This window comes from Nyctereutes procyonoides, unplaced genomic scaffold (genome assembly GCF_905146905.1).
Source record: "Nyctereutes procyonoides isolate TBG_1078 unplaced genomic scaffold, NYPRO_anot_genome, whole genome shotgun sequence".
Lineage (NCBI taxonomy): Eukaryota > Metazoa > Chordata > Mammalia > Carnivora > Canidae > Nyctereutes > Nyctereutes procyonoides.
Window position 1 is genome coordinate 4,784,240 of NW_026575131.1, and position 21,561 is coordinate 4,805,800.

Here is a 21,561-nt window from a genome sequence, read left to right on the forward strand (position 1 = left end):
CCCCACCTCACAAAAATGATCATCATTTTTATTGCTTTTAAGAATTAGTGTGTGTGATGGGATCCCTGGGTGGCTCACCGGTTGAGTGTCTGCCTTTATCTCAGAGCATGATCTTGCGGGACAGGATCAAGTCTCGCATTCGGCACCCTGCATGGAGCCTGCTTCTCCCTCTGCCTGTGTCTCTGCCTCTCTCTCTCTGTGTCTCTCATGAATAAATAAATAAAATCTTAAAAAAAAAAGAATTAGTGCGTGTTTACAATACCAACAAATTTTTGTTGAATACAAGGTAAAAGAAAGTTATTTTTATAACTTTTTTTGAAAGTGTATGTGAGTGGGGGAGGAGGGGCAAAGGGAGTGGGGGAGAGAAAATCCCAAATTGATCCATGCTCAGAGCAGAGCCCAACGTGGGCTTTATGTCATGATCCTGAGATCATGACCTGAGTCCAAATCAAGAGTCGGACACTTAACCAACTGAGCCACCGCGGTGCCCCTATTTGGATAACTTTTGTTTTCTCATTCCTTTTTTTTTTTTCATTCCTTTTTTTGAGCCTCAATCTTAGTATGCTTTTTTCTTTTTCCTTTTATTACACTTTATTAGTTTCTAAATTTTTTCTGCTATTTTTAACCTTAATTCTGCTGTGATTGAGTGCTCTATTAGTTTCAGGTGTACAATATGGTGATTCAGCAATTCTGTACATTACTCAGTGCTCATCATGATAAGTGTACTGTGAATCTCCTTTATCTGTTTCACTCCTCCCCACCCCTTATCTCCCCTCTGGTAACCATTAATGTGTTCTCTGTATTTAAAAGTCTGTTTCTTGGGCGGCCCAGGTGGCTCAGTGGTTTGGCACTGCCTTTGGCCCAGGGCGTGATCCTGGAGTCCCGGGATCGAGTCCTACATTGGGCTCCCTGCGTGGAGCCTGCTTCTCCATCTGCCTGTGTCTCTGCCTCTCTCTCTGTCTCTGTGTCTCTCATAAATAAATAAAATATTTAAAAAAATCTTTCTTGGGGCGCCTGGGTGGCATATATTTTACACACACACATATATGTATCTATCTATCTATCTATATCTATATCTATATCCATATCTATATCTATATCTATATCTCATGTCTTCTTTATCCATTCATCTATTGCTGGCTGCTTCTATAATTTGGCTATTGTAAATAATGCAGCTATAAACATTGGGGTGCATGTATCCTTTTGAATTAGTACTTTCATATTCTTTGGGTAAATATTCAGCAGTGGTATTACTGGATCATACAGTAATTCTATTTTTAAGTTTTTGGGGAGCCTCCATACGGTTTTCCACAGTGGCGGCACCCAGTTTGCATGCCTACCAATAGTGCACAAGTGTTCCTTTTTCTCTACATCCTCGCCAACACCTGTTGTTTCCTGTGTTGTTGATTTTAGCCATTCTCACAGGTGTTAGGTGGTATCTCATCATGGTTTTGATTTGCATTTCCCTGATGATAAGTGATGTTGAGCATCTTTTCATGTATCTGTTGGCCATCTAGGTGTCTTTGGAGAATTGTCTGTTCATGTCTTCTGCTCTTTTTTTAATTGGTTTGTTTTTTGAGCATTGAATTTGTTTTTCTTCTCTCATATCAAGTTCCAATGGGTTTCCCCTCACCCCCCACTATTTACCATGAACTACTGGAGGTCTTTGTTTTATGGGAATTTCCTCTGTGCCCATTCTGTTCAGGGTCAGCTATGCCCTAGTAACACAGACTCTCTAACTCTGCTGTAACTATTTACACAGATGGTTACCAGCATACTTGGATTCCTGCACTTTGTGTTCTGCGTAGAGCTTAGAGATCCATTTCATTTGGAGGGGCGCACTGCCTGATGGTCTGTTGCAGGGATAGGAACGTCCCACCTGGCCCAACTGCTCACCCTCACACCTGCCCATGGTGCTCTCCTACCTGAATATAGTGTCCCCTCACCTATAAGAGGAAATGGCTGTCACCATTAGCATTTCACTTCATAAGGTGTTTGAGCATTCTTGCAGGATCACAGGTGAAAATATAAGAAAATAAAATATAAGAAAATAAGAGGCCTATTTGCCTCTTATTCATGAGAGACACAGAGAGAGAGAGGCAAAGACACAGGCAGAGGGAAAAGCAGACTCCATGCAGGGAGCCTGATGTGGAACTTGATCCCAGGACCCCGGGATCATGACCTGAGCCAAAGGCAGACTCTCAATGACTGAGCCACCCAGACGTCCCTCTCCATATATATTTTAACAATACTACCATTTTCCTGTTTCTCAGTTTCCTTTAGTGAAACACAAATGTTTGCCAACATGGTTATATATTTTTAATAATTGTCATTTTAAGTGGAAGTAGACTTTTTAAAAAGATTTTATTTGTGGGCAACCCTGTTGGGACCCCTCTCACTTCTGAAAGCTTTTTCTGTATCTTTACTTAATAAACTTATGTTCCTTTACTCACAAAAAAAATTATTTATTTGAGAGAGAGAGAGAGAGAGAGAGAGCGAGCATGTGCATGCATGAACAGGGGGAGGGGTGGAGGGAGAGGGCCTAGCACACTCTCCCCTGAGAAGGGAGCCTCAATGGGGCTCCATCCCAGGATCCTGAGATCATGACCTGAACGGAAGGCAGACGGCTTAACTAGTTGAGCCACCCAGGCACCCCTGGACGTAGACTTATAATGTTCATGTTCTATAATTAACCAAATGCTTAGGTTTTCAAGTTTCTTAGTATAATATGCATCGTATTATGCAACTTTATTTTCTATTGCTTATCAAGATTGATTTCCCAGGAGAGGGATTTTGGGGGGCAGAAAGTCTCAGTATGTGTACAGCTCTTGCTAAATACTGTTTTCTAGATGGATTTTGTCTACACCAGGATAGTTGACCAGTTTCATCCCATCTTTACCAGTATTGTTTGTTGTTAGTTCATTTCTGCTAAGTTAACTCGAAAGTACTGAAAGTTGTTCTGATCTCAACTTTTGGGTCACTAGCAAAGGGTATTGTTCGTGTGTGTGCATTATCCAGTATCCAGTTTTTGGTTATAGTCTGTCTATTTAAGAGGTGAAGTTTGCCATTTTCTTTATGAATTTGGTTGACCTGTGATAAACATTCACAGTGCCTGACATTTCCTAACAATTTCATGCTTAACCAGTGAAATGACCATGTTTTGGGGAAAGAATGAGCAAATGATTTGATGTGGTTTATGTAAGTATGATCAAGATTTTCCACTCGTGATGGGGGTGCTAATTTTTTAAAGTAGCCTCCACACCCAGCATGGAGCCTAATGCAGGGCTTGAACTCATGACCCTGAGGTCAAGACCTGAGCTGAAGTCAAGAGTCAGATGCTTAAGTGGCTGAGCTACCCAGGAGCCCCATGGCTTAATTCTTAAGTGGTCAAATATCAAATGATTCTGCATGTGACAGTGTGATTCTGCAAGGGACTGATCTGTTGAAGAAGCATCTGATTTCTGTGCCTTGGATAAGGGAATAGTTGGCCCAATGTTTATTCTTTCCACCTAGTTTTGCACATATATCTGCATTTGCCCTCACAGTAATACCATGGCCTTTTGTGCTTGTTGCTTCCTGTTCCCTGCACTGGGGAGCAGGGAGTCATTTCTCTTTTAAGGGATATTGTAGTGGCATGGGGGACGGGGTACTGTAGAAAGAAATCTTAAAGATTTCCCTTAATTACTTTGAGCCTGTTCATGCATTAAAAAGTCCTTTTCTTCCAAGATCTGGTTGTTTTGTAACAACCAGGGCACTTTAGAATATCTAAATAAATATCTACTCTACCACACTACTAGAACAAAAAGTCCATATTACATTTTTGGTTAAAAAAAATCTGTGTTCCATTCCAGATTCCTCTATGAACACTCCAGCCATAGGAGTGAACTCACCTTACCAGCTTGTCTATGAGTCCTCTACTGGCTGTCTAAGCTTTTCCCTCTCAACTGGAAGAGATGTTAAGAAGAAAACAGGTAATAGAGGATCGCATCAAGACCTCTTAACCCATCTTTGGGGGTGGAGTTGGAGAGGGGGATAGAGGATTCCCAAGGTACGTTGATGAGATGGTTTGACTTAGTTTTCTGATTGGAAGGATTTATGGCTCTCCCGGCTATTGGTAGAAGCTACTGACATATATGTACCACACAATTTGACACCTCTCAACCCAGTCACTCCACAATGCAGTCTCATCATTTGTTTATGTGCCCTCCCTTCGTGGGGATGTGATTCGCATTATATCATGTAAACATGTTCCTGGTTCACCTGGAACAACATCCCTATCAAACCCATATCTTCCACCCCTCAGAAACCCAAACTCATCTGCATTACTCAGAGAGAGATCTGTGTTGCTCCTACTCACACCAAGTAGGGCAACTAGTATCTGCAGAGGGGTATTTGGATACCAGACCTAACAGAATGTCCCAGTTGGGCCAGTTCATGCAGGAAGGAGAGAATAGAGGGCCCTGCTATTTCCACTGAGGAAGACACACAACAGAAAGAAAGAGGTGGTAGACGAGGCCAAACAGTATAGCAGCAATCGTGCAGCCAAAAGCTCAGAGGAGAAAGAAGTTGCTGCTGGAGAGAGCAGGGCAAGGTCTTATGGAACTTCTGGTTTCCTGCACCCTGTGATGGCAGATGGTGGAATGGGGTAGATGAGGGAGGGCTATATTTGCAAAGAGGTGGTGGGAAGATCAACATAAGGGAGGAATGCTCAAAGACTGTCTAATTGACTTCCACAGACACTGGAGGTAAGGCTGGAAGTTGAGACGTTTGGATTTTATTTCTGACCCTGCCCCTGGCTGGCCGTGGATTTGCTGGATTTGCTTTCCTCCAGGCCTCATTCTCCATATCAAGCTGACCCTATATCCTTTCAGTCAGTGAACAAATGTTCAGTGAGCATTTGCTGGTTGTCATTCACTGTCCTAAATCCTGGGGGTACACATGTGAACTCGAAGACAAAGAATACCTTCCCTAATGGAGCTGATGTCTTCAGCTCCCTTGCTTGGAGTAGACTCAGCTGCCCCGTGTCATTTCCACAGTTCCTTTACGTCTGTTGATATGCTTTCTCTCAGTAACCCACAGCATTGTTTCTAGCATCCCACTTTATGTGCTCCTGGTTTTATTATATCCATTCCCAAACTGGCCATAATTAAACACAATCCCTTTGAGAGAAAACAAAGTATCTTCAAGATACACAGTGATCTCATGATTTTCCCTCATAATTACCCTGAGGATGATGCCTTCTGTTGGTCTCTTTGTCTGTCTGGCTGTTTTTTCACTCTGCTACCCCACCGAGATGTGATTTGTCATGATGTTGCATTGTTCTCACTAGATGTGTGTTCGTGGTGCTGCATTTTTTATAGGTTCTCGAGATATTTGGAAATTAGTCTCACACATGCATGCTAGAATGGATGATTAACTTTCCCTAATAGTTTATATGTAACTATGTGACCCATCTTGCACAGGAATGTTCCAATTTATGTTTATTTTCCTGACATAACAATTAATGATGCTCACTTTCACTCTAAAAACTTTTCCAGTTTGGACATATTGTAGAGATATTATGGTTATAGTCCACTTTGGATATTAGGCTCTGCTATCTGTTCATACACATGTGCTATCATACCTTACCAACTGCCCCCTTTGCAGTTCTAGGGCCAGGCAGACTTGGAGCAGACAGGCTTCAGGAGTTGAGCCTACTCCCTGAGGGAACAACAGCTATTTGTGGAAAGTAGGCCAACATTATAGAAGGAGAACTGAGAGAAATCTGTCAACAATGGTTCCTGGTTAGTGCAAGAGGCTGTCACCCTCAAGGACCCAAGGCACCTAGGTCCAAGCCAGACATGAATGGTCAGACTAGAAGATTTTCCAGGAGGTCAGCCAGCTGCTAACTGGGACTCAGAGCCAAGTCTCTGGTCTTTGGTGGCAGGAGAAGTGGGGTAATGGACCAGGAACCACTCATAGTGGCAGATACCAGAGATGGTATCCAAGCATCAGCCAGAACCCCCAAGACTTGCTGACAGTGAGGAAGACTTCATTCTGAAGTGTTCAGGGCTCAGTTGGGGCCTAAGTAGTGGGTTTGGCTTAGAACCAATTTTCATGCATGAAGTTGAACCTGCATATATTAAGGGAGAGCATGTGTCTTCAGTTGGGTGGGTGGCAGAGACTTAGAAACATGTGATCCTGAATAGATGCCTCTGGAATTTCAGTCATGGAGGGCCACCTCCACAATTTCATGTCACCATTTCTTATTCCAACTAACACCTGCCACAGGGGGATAACTGTGAAAATAAGTGCAATTAGCACGAAACATTGCCACCCACAGATTTTACCAGGTAGAAGAAAGAATAAGCAAAGTTGAAGATACAACAATTGAAATATTGAATCTGAAGAACAGAAAGAAAATATATATATATTTTAAATGAATGGAGTCTAAGGGACCTGTGGGACACCATCAAGGAGAACAACATGCACATTGTGGGAGGCTCAGAAGGAGAAAGAAAGGGACAGTGAGAATATTTGAAGAAATGTTGGCTGAACTTCCCAAACTTGGTGAAAGATGTGAGTATAAACATCAGAGAAGTTTGACAGACACCAAGTAACATGAACTCAGAGATCCACACCAAGACACATTATAACCACTTTCTAAAGACAATGACAGAGAACCTGGAAAACAGCAAGAGAAAAGTAAATCATCACATCCAAGGAATTTTCAATAAGATTGTCAGCAGATTTCCCATCAGAAACTTTGGAGGCCACAAGGCACTGGGCCTGTATATTCTGAGTGTTTAAAGGGGAAATAAAAACCCTGTCAGGGTAGCCAGGGTGGCTCAGCGGTTTAGCGCCACCTTCAGTCCAGGGCCTGGTCCTGGAGACCCAGGATTGAGCGCCACATCAGGCTCCCTGCATGGAACCTGCTTCTCCCTCTTACCTGTGTCTCTGCCTCTCTCTCTCTCTCTCTCTCTCATCTCTCTATCTCTCATGAATAAACAAATAAAATCTTAAAAAAAAAAAAACCCTGTCAGCTAAGAATCCTTTTTTCAGCAAAACTGTCCTTCAAAAGTGAGGGAGATATTAAAGATTCCCCAGATTGACAAAACCCAAGGGAGTTCATGACCACTAGACATACCCTTCAAGAAATGCTCAAGGGAGTTATGCAAGGTGAAATGAAAGGACACTAGACAGTACCTTGAAGCTGTATGGAGAAATAAAGATCTCAATAAAAGTGAAGACATGAGCAATTATAAAAGCTAAGATTATTGTAACTGGTTTGTAACTGCACTTTTTGTTTCTTACAAGATTTAAAAGACTAATACATTTAAAGAAAAAATAATTAGTGTAAAATCTAGTATTACTGTAACTTTGGTTGGTAACTACAAATCTTGTTTTCTATGTAATTTAAAAGACTAATATATTTAAAAGATTGTTATTTTATGTTTTGGTGCCCATAACATATAATGATATAATCTTATGATGACTGAAAGGGTTTGGGATGAAGCTGTAAAGGAGGAGAGTTTTTGTGTGTTACTGAACTTGAGCTGGTAAAAATTCAAATTAGAGTGTTAGAACCTTAGGATGTTAAATGTAATTCCCATTGTAACCACAAAGAAAATACCTATAGAATATACAAAAAAGCAAATGAGAAAGGAATTTAAACCTTTCATGACAATCAATATAAAGAAAACAGTATTGCAGGATTTGAGGGGCAAAAGTCATATGACATATAGTAAGCAAAAAGTACAATGTAGAAGTCCCTCATTGGTAATTATTTTAAATGTAAATAGACTAAATTCTCCAATCAAAAGACAGAGATCAGCAGAATGGATAAGAACACATGATCCAAAGATATGCTATCTATAAGAGATTCACTTGAGATCCAGAGACACCCATTGAAGGTGAAAGGATGGAAAAAGAAATTCTATGCAAAGAGAGCAGGGGTTACAATACAAGTATCAGACAAAATAGACTTTAAATTTTAAAAAAGCTACAGGAGACAAAGGACACTGTGTATTAATAAAAGTTTCAATACGAGAAGATAGTGTAAATATTTAATGCACCTAATGACAGACCATAAAAATATCTGAAGCATAAAATATATAGTTCTCTGAAACAAAAACTGACAGAATAAAGACAAGAGAGTTCTACAGTAATGGTCGGAAATTTCAGTACCCTTATAATAATGGAAAAACAACCAGGCAGAAGATAAGTAGGGAAATAGAGGAATTAAATAACACAATTAACCAATTAAAACACAAACAACAAGAACAATGCACATTCTTCTCAAATGCCATTGGACATTTTTCAGGATGGGTTATATGTTAGGCCATAGATTATCTCAATTAATTTAAAAAGATAGATATCATACAACGTATCTTTTCTGACCACAATGAGTTGAAGCTAGAAGGCAATAACAGAAGGAAAACTAGAAAAAAAAAACACAAAGTTGTGGAAAGTAAATAACATATTCTTTAAAGATTTTATCTATTTTTAGAGAGAGTGCAGGGGGAAGGACAGAGGGAGAGGGAGAGAGAATTTCAAGCAGACTCTACGCTGAATACAGAGCCTGACACAGGCTCACAACCCTGAGATCATGACCTGAGCCAAAATCAAGAGTCAGGTGTTTAATTAACTGAGCCACCCGGGTGCCCTGTAAATAACACATTCTTAAGCAACCAATAGATTAACAAAGAAATCACAAGAGAAATTAGAAAATACTTAGAGATGAATGAAAATGAGAGCATCATATATGATGCTACAAACCTACAGGATGCAACAGAAGTAGTACTAGGAGGAATTTACAGTCACAAATACTTAATTAAAAGATAAGAAAGATGGGCAGCCTGGGTGGCTCTGGTCTAGCGCCGCCTTCAGCCCAGGGCGTGATCCTGGAGACCCGGGATTGAGTCCCATGTCAGGCTCCCTGCATGGAGCATGCTTCTCATTCTGCCTGTGTCTCTGCCATTCTTCCCCCCCCCCCCGCCACTGTGTGTCTCTCATTAATAAATACATAAAATCTTTAAAAAAAAAGATAAGAAAGACATCAAACTTAAAAACCTAAATTTACAATGTAAAGAACTAGGAAAAGAATCTAAAACCAAAGCTAGAAAAGGAAAAAATAAAGATTAGAATAGAGAGAAATAAGAGAATTTAAAAAATAGAGAAAATCAATGAAATCAAAAGTTGATTCTTTGAAAAGATCAATACAATGGACAAACCTTTAGCTAGATAAACTAAGAAAAAAAGAAGACTCATAACTAAAATGAATTGAACGTGGGTACTCTATCACTGATTCTATAAAAATAAAAAGGATTATGAGAGAGTACAATGAACAATTATACACCAACAAATTGGATAACTTGCATGAAATGGACAGATTCCTAGAAACACAAAAATCAACCAAGACTAAATCAGGAAGAAGTGGAAAATTTTGGTAGACCTATGAATACTAAGGAGATTAAATCAGTAATAAAAACTCTTCCAACAAAGAGGTGCCTGAGTGACTCAGTCAGCTGAGCATCTGACTCTTGGTTTCAGCATGGGTCATGATCTCAGGGTCCTGTGGTTGAGCCCTGTATCGATTCCCCACTTGGCAGGAGTCTGCTTGTCTCTCTCTCTGTCCCTCCTGGAACTCACACACACATGCACACTCTCTCTCAAATAAATAAGTAAATCTTAAAAAAAAATTTCTCAACTATAAAAAGCCCTACATTTGATGGCTTCAGTGGTGAATTCTACCAAACATTTAAAGAACTAATTACAATCATTCTCAAGCTTTCCCCAAAAAAGAAGAGAGAACACTTCCCATCTCATTCTGTGAGGCCAGCTTTACTCTGATATCAGAACCAGACAAAGACATTACAATAAAAGAAAACTACAGACAATATTCTTTATGAACATTGATGCAAAAATCTTCAACAAAATATTAGCAACACAACTCAACAGCGCATTAGGGATTTAACACCATGACACCAAGCAGGTTCTTGGAATGCAAGGGTGGTTCAACACACAAAACTCAATCACAGAATGAAGGAGGAAAAAAAAAAACATACAATCATCTCAAGTGACGCAGAAAAAGTATTTGGCAATCAACACTCTTTCATGATAAAAAAAAAAAACACTCTGTGACTAGGAATAGAAGTAAACTACCTTCACATGGTCATATATGAAAAACATAAAGCGAACATCATAATAGTGAAAGACTGAAAGCTTTTCTTCTAAGATCAGGAATAAGGCAAAGATGCCCACTTTCACCCCTTCTATTCAACATAGAACTGGAAGTTCTAGCCATAGCAAGATTGACAAGAAAAGGAATAAAAGACATTCAAATTAGAAAGGAAGAATTAAAATTATCTGTTTGCAGATAATATGATCTTATATACAAAAAAACCATAAATATTGCACCCAATAGAATAAATGAATTTATCAAAGTAGCAGGATACAACAATACACGGATCAGTTCATTTTCATATACAAACAACACTCTGGAAAGGAAATTACAAAAACATTCCATTTACAATAGCAGAAAAAAAGAGCAAAATACTCTAGGAATTAACCAAGGAAATGAAAGACTTGTACAATGAAAGCTACAAATCATTACTGAAAGTAGTTAAAGAAAAAAACAAACAAATGGAAGTATATCCTATATTTATGAGTTGGAAGAGTTAAAATTGTTAAAATGTTAATGCTATCCAGAAGGATTTACAGATTCAAAGCAGTCCCTATCAAAATCCTAATGACATTTTTTTGCAGAAATAGGAAAACTCCTCTTAAAATTCATGTGGAGTCTCAGTGCCCCCAAAGAACTAAAACAATCTTGAAAAAGAACAAAATTGCAGGACTCACATTTCCTTTTTTCATAACTTACTACAAAGATACAGCAACCAAAACAGTGTGATACTGGCATATAAAGATAGACATATAGACCAATAGATTAGAATAGAGACCCCAAGAATAAATCTTTATATATATGGTCAAATGACTTTTGACAAGAATGCTAACACCATTCAATGGGGCATTCAGTCTTTTCAATGACTAGCATAGGAAAACTGGATTTCCACATGCAAATGAATGAAATTGGATCATTATCTAATAATACATATAAAAATTAACTCAAATGGGTCAAGGAACTAAATACAAGACCTACAACAATAAAATTCTTAGAAGAAAACATGGGAATAGGCTTCATGACACTGGATTTGGCAATGATTTCTTGGATATGGTACAGCAACAAAAAAAATGAACAAGTTGGACTTTGTGAAAAATTTTAAATTTTGTACATCAACAGATACTATCTATAGAGTAAAAAGGCAGAATTAGAGGAAGTATTTGCAAATCATATATCTATAATTATAATTCAAACCAAATAGAGAACTTCTAAAAACAACAGCAAAGAGAAACAACCTGACTCAAAAAGGGGCACAGGATTTGAATGGACTTTTTTCTAAGGGAGATATACAGATGGTCAACAAGCACGTGAAAAAATGTTCACCATTATTCATTAGAGAAATGCAAATCAAAAACTACACTGAAATACTCCCTCATCCCCAGTAGGATGTCTGCTATATATAAACAACAACAACAAACAAAACACCAGAAAACAAGAGTTGGAGAGAATATAGAGATACTGGAATGCTTATACACTGCTGGTGGGAATGCAAAATGGTGTGGCTGGAATGGAAAACTGTGGCTTTTCCTCAAAAAAATAAAAATGGAATTACCATATAATCCAGTAATTCCACTTCTGGGTATATACTCAAAAGAATTGAAAGCAGGATCTCAGTGAGATATGTGCACACCCATGTTCATAGCAGCATTATTCACAATAGCTGAAACATGGAAGCAGCCCAAGTGTCTGTCAGTGGATAAATGGGTAAAGAAAATGTGGCCTATCCACACAGTGGAATATTGCTCAGCCTTAAAAAGGAAGGAAGTTTTGACACATGATATAATGCAGAGGAACATTGAAGACATTATGCTAAGTGAAATAAGCCAGGCACAAAAAGACAGATACTATATGACTCTACTTATATGAGGTACTTAGAGTAGTTGGACTCATAAAGACAGAAAGTAGAGTGGTAGTTGCCAGAGGCTGGGGGAGTGGAGAATGGGACTTATTGTTTAATGGGTAAGAGTTTTAATTTTACAAGATGAAAAAGGGTTTATAGAGATAGATGATGGTGACAGTTGCACAAAAGTATGAATGTATTTTATACCACAGAACTGTCCGTAGTAAAAATGGTTAGGATGATAAATTTTTGTGATGTGTAGTTTACCACAATGTATAAGAAAACATTTCAGTCCAAATCTCAGTCGAAATACATCAGAGAAGTGTTATAGCTGACTGAGTTGGAACTGAGACTTTCTTCTTTTTTTTTTTTTTTTTTTTTTTTTGGTGGGGGATGAGTGGGCAGAGGGAAAGAAGCAGGCTCCCCACTGACCCAGAGCCCAACGTGGGGCTCCATGCGGGGCTTGATCTCACAACGCTGAGATCATGACCTCAGCCAAAATCAAGAGTTGGATGCTCAACTGATTGCACCACCTAAGCACCCTGGGAGAGAGCATTAAGCAGACTCTACACATAGCACGGAGCTTGATGTGGGGCTCGATCTCACTACCCTGAGATCACGACCAGAGCTAAAATCAAGAGTTGAATGCTTAACCGACTGAGCCACTCAGGTGCCCCAGAGACTTTCTGTTCTTTAATCAGAAGTGCCAGAAGGGAACCACTTCAGCATCCATGGCAGTCACGTGCACAGGTTCCTGAGTTCGTCACTCTGCACATGTCTGTTCCTAATGCATGTTTAGTTGACTTGCAGAGCGAGAGCCAGGGATTCCTGTCCCTAGGAAGCATGAATGATGCCCCCAATTATTTTGACCCTCAGGAGATGCTGCTCTCCTGCTCTCCCTGCTGCCTCGCCCCCATGTGAACATGGCATCTTTAAGAAATCATTCTCTAACCTCCCCCTCCCCCCTAAGCTCTTCCTCTCCAACCACAGGTAAATCAAAAATCTTAGAAGACATAACCATAGCACCCTTACAACGAGGAGCTGGAATCTCTGTCTCTGACAGTATGGAGTTCAACGACCCCTGCCCTGAGGCCCGGGAGAAACTGCAGGAGATGTGTCGCCATATGTGAGTGCCTCAGTGGCTGGGGGTGGATGTGAGAGTTGGGTATGGCCACCAGCCACCTGTGTGCATGAAGGGGGGAATTCACAGAAGTGTCTGAGCGGTGCCAGGAAGTGCCAGCTACGCAGTGCCCCCAACAACAGTGACAGGGGTGATGGCCGTCCCTCACACACACTCCCATCCCCAATCTCTCCCCACTCAGTCCTTTCAGTCCTCACTACAACCTGATGAGGAAGACGGGGTATGCCCATTTTGCGGATGAGGAAACTGAGGCAGCCCGAGCAGACGGGTAAGCCATTACCAGAGGTCCCATAGTTTTGTGGACCTGACCCAAGGGCGTTGATCTTTGCCTCCTCACCCTGTACAGGGCTCCTTACACTTTTTAGGCTTTGTGCCCTGAAAGTTTATTTCTTAACATAATTTGTCAGATGTTTTCCTGTAACAGCAGCAAAAGTCCTTTCGGGGCAAACAAAAAACACTGACATGGGTGATGATATCTAATGATTCTGGGTCTCACAAGTTCTAGTAAGATAGTCTATATTTCTCCAAAGGCTCAGACCATGGGCCATTAAGGATTTAAAACTTAGCCCCATAAGGGATATGTCTTGTTCTCCCATGGGCCATTACTGCAGCTACAGAACATGGGAGGAAGGAAGCCACCCAGCTTGCCCCTTACTGTAATATTCTGGAAGGAAGTTCTTTCCTTGTAACCTCAGGAGTGGGGATTGAGCAGAGCCTCCACCTCCCCCTACTGGGTCCCCCTTCTGTACTCAGTCCCACTGCATGGGTCCTCACCCCATTGCTAAAGGTGGAAGTCAGGCAAGGACTGGTTTCAGAGAGGCAACAGGACCTTCCCAGTTCTTCCTAAAATTCTTGCCTTTAAGGACAAGGGAAAATGGGGATGGGCACAGGTACTCTGAGGAAAGGAAATTGGGATGAGAGTCTTGGGAACTGGACAGGGCTGTAGAGAAAGTGTCCCTGGTGAGTAGGAGCCAAGTGGCTAGAAGATATGTTGGTCTCCTTCCCTGCAGAGAAGCTGAAAGGGCCTCGTGGAAAGGGAGGAATTTCTCCTACCCCATGATCTTTCGCAACTACAGGGCAAAGGTGCCCTCTCATCTAATGTCAGCCCCGAAAGGGGATGCTCAGACCCTGAGCTCCCACCACTCTCACCTTCCGGGTGCTCAGACATCCACTCCCACCCCTCACCAGCCTCCTGTCTACCACCATCCTCACTTCAGCCGGCATTCTCAGGACTGGAAGGTATCCAAGAAGGTCATCAAGTTGCATTACACCTTCTATGATGGGTCCTCCTTTGTGTAGTATCCTTTTATTTGATGCTGCCCCTTCTCCCCAGCATCTCAGCCCCAGAAAAGTCCCAGGCTTGAATACACCTGGGTATTTAGTTTGGCTTTTCAACTGACCAGAGAAGCCTGGTGACAGGTTCTCCAGGATATTAAGCATTTTTCAGGTCAGAGAAGGCTCCCTTTAGGGAATGTCTGGGTGGGAAGCAATGCATCAGGAAGTTGCCTTGGACCCCTGTGTTCCTTGCAGGGGTCCTGTCACCTACTCCCCAATAGGCAGTGGGGCTGGACAAGATGCCCAGTCCATTTGGTGGCAAGGCTCTGAGACCAGAGAAGGCAAAGCACTTATTCCAGATTCTGCAGTCTGAGCCAGATGAGACATCAAAGAGAGGAGCCACTAAGCCAGACATCCCTTCATTAGGAATGAATGGTGTCACTCACTTCAGTGTCACAAAAGGAATTTGGTGGCAGAGCCAGGCCTGGGTTCAGGGCCATTTCACCTCTATTTAGAGCCCTCCTTCTGGCACAATTGTCATGCCTTCCAGAATTGTTTCCTGCAGCAGAGAGCAGGAGATGGGGATGGAAAGGGGCTTTGTTTAATAATAAAACCAGTGGGTACTCAGTGTCCCGTGCTTTAGGAGGAGAGGGAGCTCTCTGAACTATCCCACAGGCTGCCCAGCCAGGCCTGCCCAGCAATAGCCCCCCTCACTTCATTTGGCCTCCTCTCTAACTGAACTGGGAATTCAGAATTTAAGCATCTTGTCAAAGGAGTCCTATTGTTTCTCTGACTGTAAATGAATCCATTCATCACACTCCTCTCAGTCTTGCTCCCTTCCAGGAGAGCTGCTGCTTGCTGTGGGTCATGGGCCCTCCCTTCCCCCTTTCCTGAAATGAAGAAATGATTCTTCATTTCCTTGAGTAAGATCATCTCCCTGAGCTTGGGAAGCTGTGTCTGTGAATTCTGTTACCAGCACGACCAGAGGGGGTGGGCCTTCATTCTTTCCCCTGTCCCAGAATCCTGAGGTCCTCCTGGGTGGGACCACCCCAAACCCACAGGCACTGCTCCTGGCATGCTTGACTCATCAAGACATTTTCTGGGCTCAGCAGTTAATTCTAGTCTCATGGAGATTGCTGGGCAAAGCTCTCAGGTAGAAATGGTCCATCTGCCCCTGAGATGCCAGATAGCTCCCAGCCCTGATTGGTTTCCTTTGTCAGCAGTAGATCCCAGAACCATCCCCAGTATTCATTTCATTTGGGTTTCATTTCTTTCGTTGTCAGCATCTCCTGGATGTCTTCCCTCAACTGCTGATTCTCCCATCAAACTTCCCTCGAGGCCTTTTTCCCTGTGCACAAATAAACTCACATTAAAAATAAACCTTAGAAAAAAAATAAATAAACCTTAGCACTGTTCCCTTAGGAATTGGTGGAGCACTCAGAAATACTCTGTGAGGTACACTTTTTTTTTTTAATACGGAAAAATGTACATCACATAAAATTTCTCATTTTAATCATTTTAAAGTGTATTTCAATGGCAGTAAGTACAGTCACAGTGCTGTGCAGCCATCTCCACAATCTAGTTCCAGGGCTTTTTCATCACCCTAAAAGGAAATCCCATGTCTGTAAGCAGATGCTGCCCATTTCCTCTCCCCTACAGTCCCTGGCAACCACTAACATGCTGTTTACCTCTGCATTTGCCTGCCCCAGATAGTTTATATAAATGGGATCATGCAGTATGTGGCCTTTTGTATCTTACTTCTTTGACTCACCATAATGCTTTCAAGGCTCAACCATGTTGTAATATACATCAGTACCTCCTGTTTTTACTGGAGTGAAACTCACATAATATAAAATAAATCTTTTTAATATATATAATTTAGTGGCAGTTAGTGCTATTTAGTGTCGGGCTACCATCACTTCTATCAAGTTCCACAAACTTTTCATCACCCCAAAAGAAAACCCTATGCCCATTCAGCAGTCACTTACTCTTTTCCCCTAGCCCAGCCTTGGCAACCACCAATCTGTTTTTCATCTTTTTTGATTTGCCTATTCTGGACATCTCATATAAATGGAACCCTGTAATATGTGGCCTTTTGTGTTTGGCTTTTTTCACATTGGATGTTTTCAAGGGTCATAACATGTTTAGCACATCTCAGAATTTCCTTTGTGTGGCTGAATAATAATTTATTATATGGATATTCCAGTTTTTTTCCTAGTCCATTCATTTGCTTATGGACATTAGGTTTTCTCCACTATTTGGCAATTGTGAACAATACTGCTATGACCATTCTTATAGAAGTTTTTGTTTGCATACCTGTTTTCAATTCTTTTGGGTCTATGCCAAAAGTGGAATTACCAGGTCATATGGTAATTCTATGTTTAACTTATAGAAGGACTTTCAAAATGTTTTCTGCAGTGGCTATACCATTTTATAGTCCCACCTATATAATATGTGAGACTTCTAAGTTCTCCACATTCTTGAACTACACTTGATATTTTCCAGTTTTTAAATTCTAGCCATTCTAGGACTATAAAGTAATATCTCATTGCGGCTTTGAATGGCATTTTCCTAATAACTAATGATTTCAAGCATCTTGATTTCAAGCATCTTTCAAGCACATCTTCATGTGCCTTCTTAGTATATCTTCTTTATAGAAATGTGTCTTTACCCATTTTTTGATTGTCCATTACTTATTGAATTGCCAGAGTTGTTGGTATATTATAGGTACTAGATCCTTATCAGATATATGATTTGCAAATTTTTTTCCTATCCTGCAGGTGGGGTGTTTTTTCATTTTCTTGATAGTATCCTTTGATATATGGAAGTTTTAAATTTTTATGAAGTCTAATTTTTCTTTTTTTTTTTTCCTTGTAATTTGGGTTTCATACCTAAGAAACTATCTCGTACCTATATTGCCTTCTAAGAGTTTAATAGTTATAGCTCTTATATTTAGGTCTTTGATCCATTTTCAGTTGATTTTTGTATATGGTGTGAGTTCAGGATCCAACTGCATTATTTCTAATGTGATACCCAGTTGTTCCACCTCTATTTCTTGAGACTATTCTTTCACCATTGAATGGTCTTGGCACCCTTTTTAAAGTTAACCATTGATATATGAGTTTATTTTTGGACTTGTAATCCTATTCCATTGAATTGTATGTCTTTTGTTATGCTAGTGCCACAGTGTTTTGATTTTTGTAGTAAAGTGTTGAAATTGGAAAGTTTGACTCTTTCAACTTTGTTCTTTTCTCAAGATTACTTGGTTATTTGGGGTCCCATGCAAATCTGTATGATTTTTAAAATCAAATATTCTGTTTTTGCAAAAAAAAAAGACTGATGAAATTTTGATATGGACTGCACTGAATATATAGATCACTGTGGGGCATTTTGCCATAAACAAGATTAAGTCTTCCAATCCATGAATACCAGCAACAAATGACCTGAAATGCTGTATGAACAGCAACAACAATTTTTTAAAAAGCAATAAACAAAAGGAAATGATGTCATCTACAATAGCATCAAAAAGAAAAAAATACTTTGGGATAAATTTTACCAAGGAGGTGTCAGACTTGTACACTAAAACCTACAAAATATTGTTGAGATAAATTAAAGAAGACTGAGATAAATGGAAAGACATCCCATGTTCATGAGGTACAACTGATTTCTGGGTGTCAATCTTGTATCCTGCAATTTCCCTCTGCATGTTTCTAGGAATTTGTTTTTTCAACTAGACAATCTCACTTGTAGGTATACAATTGTTCATATACTTCTCTTATGATATTTTTAAAAATTTCTGTAAAATCAGTAGTAATGTCTCCATTTTTTGATTTTAGGAATTTGAATTTTCCTTTACTTCTGAGTCAGTCTTAACGTTTTCATCGATCTTTTCAAAGAACTAACTTTTGGGTTTGGTGCTTTCTATTGTTTTTCTGTTCTCCATTCTATTTTTCTCTCTTCTGATCTTTATTATTTCCTCCCTTCTGCTAGCTTTAATTTGCTCTTCTTTTTCTAGTTCCTAAGGTGGAAATTATGGTTACGGATTTGAGATCTTTCTTCTCTTTTAATGTGGATATTTATAACTATAAATTTCTTCCTGTGATGGTTTCACTTTATCCCATAGGTTGTTGTTGTTGTTATTGTTGTTGGCATATTACTCCTTGGTTAGAAATTGTAAGTGAGAAATTATTTTTAACACCTGAAGATAAAACTACAACAGACGATTCCATAGGTTCTAGATTTTGAGACATTCTGGGAAGAGTTTTCTCTAAAGTATATCCTTTCCATGGCATGGCAACATCATTCTCCTTTAAAAAGTTACTGGACAAAAAAATAAAATAAAAAATAAAAATAAAAAAGTAAAAAGTTAGGGATCCCTGGGTGGCGCAGTGGTTTGGCGCCTGCCTTTGGCCCAGGGCGCGATCCTGGAGAACCGGGATCGAATCCCACATCGGGCTCCCGGTGCATGGAGCCTGCTTCTCCCTCTGCCTATGTCTCTGCCTCTCTCGCTTTCTCTCTCTGTGACTATCATAAATAAATAAAAATTAAAAAAAAAAAAAAAAGTAAAAAGTTATTGGACAAACATCATTTCCACCATCACCTATATAAACAATTTGTGTATAATTCATAAATTTTAGCTGTTGTAGCTGAATCTACAAATTCTACCAAAACTACAGTTTTGCAGATTCTCTGGATATCTATTGCAAGAGTGAGTATGATAATTTTTCAGTGAGATGACCATTGCTATCAAAAGCTGCTGGATTTGAAAAAAAAAAAAGCTGCTGGATTTGTAAACACTATCAAACACATCATGAAAACTGGTAGCTTCTAAAACCCAATCTATGAAGACTGAATTTGAATCTGAAATAATGATGCAGTCAAATTTATCTTTGTTCTTCTTTCTTTCTTTCTTTCTTTCTTTCTTTCTTTCTTTCTTTCTTTTTAAGATTTTATTTATTCATGAGAGACAGAGAGGGAGAGAGGCTCAGAGACACAGGCGGAGGGAGAAGCAGGCTCCATGCAGGATCACGCCCTAGGCTGAAGGCAGTGCCAAACTGCTGAGCCACCCGGGCTGCCCTATCCTTGGTTCTTTCTTATAATGTTCAAAAGTTCCACCAACCCTAGAGTGAAATGTATTGATGTCATTGCTCTATTAGTTTCATCTTCTCTTACATCTCCCTTTCCCATATTCTTAAAGATTCTGCCCATAAATTCTGCCCCAAATCCTTTTTTATAAGAATTTTGTAGAAGCTTTTTCTCTGGAGTGCACTGTACAATCCAGGTGTCACTGTTGTCATGTATGATTGTATTTTCAAAGTCAAAAATAAGCAAAATTTTCATGGTTCCAAAAGCAAACTTGAGTTACCAGTATATTGTGTTCCTGTGGGGATGATTCTTTGAGCACTCGGAATTAAACTGACTTAGTATTTCCAAGTCAATTAGTTATACTTCAGAAGAGAGCTTATGTTAAATAGTCATGACAATCTTCAGTTTTAAACACCAGCTAGTTTGTAACCAACATTATTCCTACTCTATATACAGGGAACAAAGTTTTCCAGTTTGGAGCAAAGAAATGGAGGCTTTCTAACTCCAGCATTATTTGGTGGAACACCTGATAGAAAACCTGCTGGGTCCACCTTGAATGTAGGTGCAATCACCTAGTTAGGGGTCATCCCCTGTGAGAAGCACGAAAGCATGGATGAAAATGGGAGCACCAGCCTGGGCCAGATCCCCAGGGTTCCTCACTGACCCAAGTCAGATGTCAGCAGCCATCCTGGCTTCTGTGGCTGCTCCCTTGGACTCTGCCCTCTGACCTCATTCCCATGCCTTATCCCATAAGTTCTGATATGCTGTGTTTTTGTTTTCACACCTTCAACTTTTTCTAATATCCCTTGTGATTTCTTCTCTATCCATTGGTTGTTTAAAGGTGTATTGTTTAATTTGCACCGATCTGAGAATTTTCCAAATTTCCTTCTGCCATTCATTTCTAGTTTTATCCTGTTGTCAGAGAAGATATTCTCTAAGATTCGTCTTTTAATATTTATTGAGACTTGTTTTGTGGCCTAACATATCTTTACCAGAGAATGGTCTTGTGCACTCAAAAAGAATGTGTATTCTGCTATTGTTGAGTGGAGTGTTCTGTTAGGTCTAGTTGGTTTATAGTGTTGTTCAAATTCTCTCCTTTCTTTATTGATATTCTGTGTAGTTATTCTCTCCATGATTAAATGTAAGGTAATGAAGTCTCCCAACTTTTATTGTAGAACTGTTTCTTTTTTTATTCCTGTAAGTTTTTGCTTTATATGTTTTGGGTCTCTGTTGTTAGGTGTGTATATGTCTATAATTGTCATATCTTCTTGAGGTATCAGCCTTTCTCCCAATATATAATGTTCTTTTTTGTATCTTGTAAAAATTTTAAAAGTCTATTGTCTCTGATATCAATATAACCACCTCTGCTGTCTTTTGGTTACTATTTACATGGAATATCTTTTTCCATCATTTGACTTTCAACCTAGTTGTGTATTTGGATCTAAAGATCCAAAGGAAGCCTCTTGTAGACAACATATAGTTGGATCTTTTCTTTTTGTTTTTTTAAATCCCTTCTGTCAATCTCTACCCTTTTGTTGAATTTAGTCCATTTTCACTTAATGTAATTCCTGATATGGAAGGACTTGATTCTGTCACTTTACTATCCATTTTTTTAAAAGATTTTATTTATTTATTCATGAGAGACACAGAGAGAGAGAGAGAGAGAGAGAGAGAGAGAGAGAGGCAGAGACACAGGCAGAGGGAGAAGCAGGCTCCATGCAAGGAGCCTGATGTGGGACTCGATCCTGGGTCTCCAGGATCACACCCTGGGCTGCAGGCAGCACTAAACTGCTGCGCCACCGGGGCTGCCCTACTATCCATTTTCTATACATCATATCTTTTTTTGTTCTTCAGTTCCTCTATTATTACCTTCTTTTGTGTTGGATTGACTTTTTTTGTAGCATGCCATTTTTATTCCCTTCTCATTTTCTTTATCCCTATTTTTAGTCATTTTTTTTAGTGGTTATCCTGATATAATAGATTGAATAGTGTCTTTTCAAAATTTATGTTCATGTAGAACTTCAGAATATGATCATATTGGAAGTGGGGTCATTGCAG

General features: G+C 39.8%; 1 protein-coding gene and 1 pseudogene across 1 annotated transcript in view; one reads left to right on the forward strand and one right to left on the reverse strand.

The window, feature by feature from the left end:
• The window catches only part of CUNH3orf20 (chromosome unknown C3orf20 homolog), a 68,265-nt gene that overhangs the window by 3,722 nt on the left and 42,982 nt on the right, over window positions 1-21,561 (forward strand). Inside the window, exons 4-6 of the mRNA XM_055344594.1 lie at window positions 3,852-3,971; window positions 12,993-13,128; window positions 14,154-14,441. Of these exons, the coding sequence (XP_055200569.1) occupies window positions 3,852-3,971; window positions 12,993-13,128; window positions 14,154-14,441 (544 nt within the window). The remainder of the gene's footprint in view (window positions 1-3,851; window positions 3,972-12,992; window positions 13,129-14,153; window positions 14,442-21,561) is intronic.
• Window positions 18,572-19,758, reverse strand: LOC129522377 (pyridoxal phosphate phosphatase PHOSPHO2-like; annotated as a pseudogene).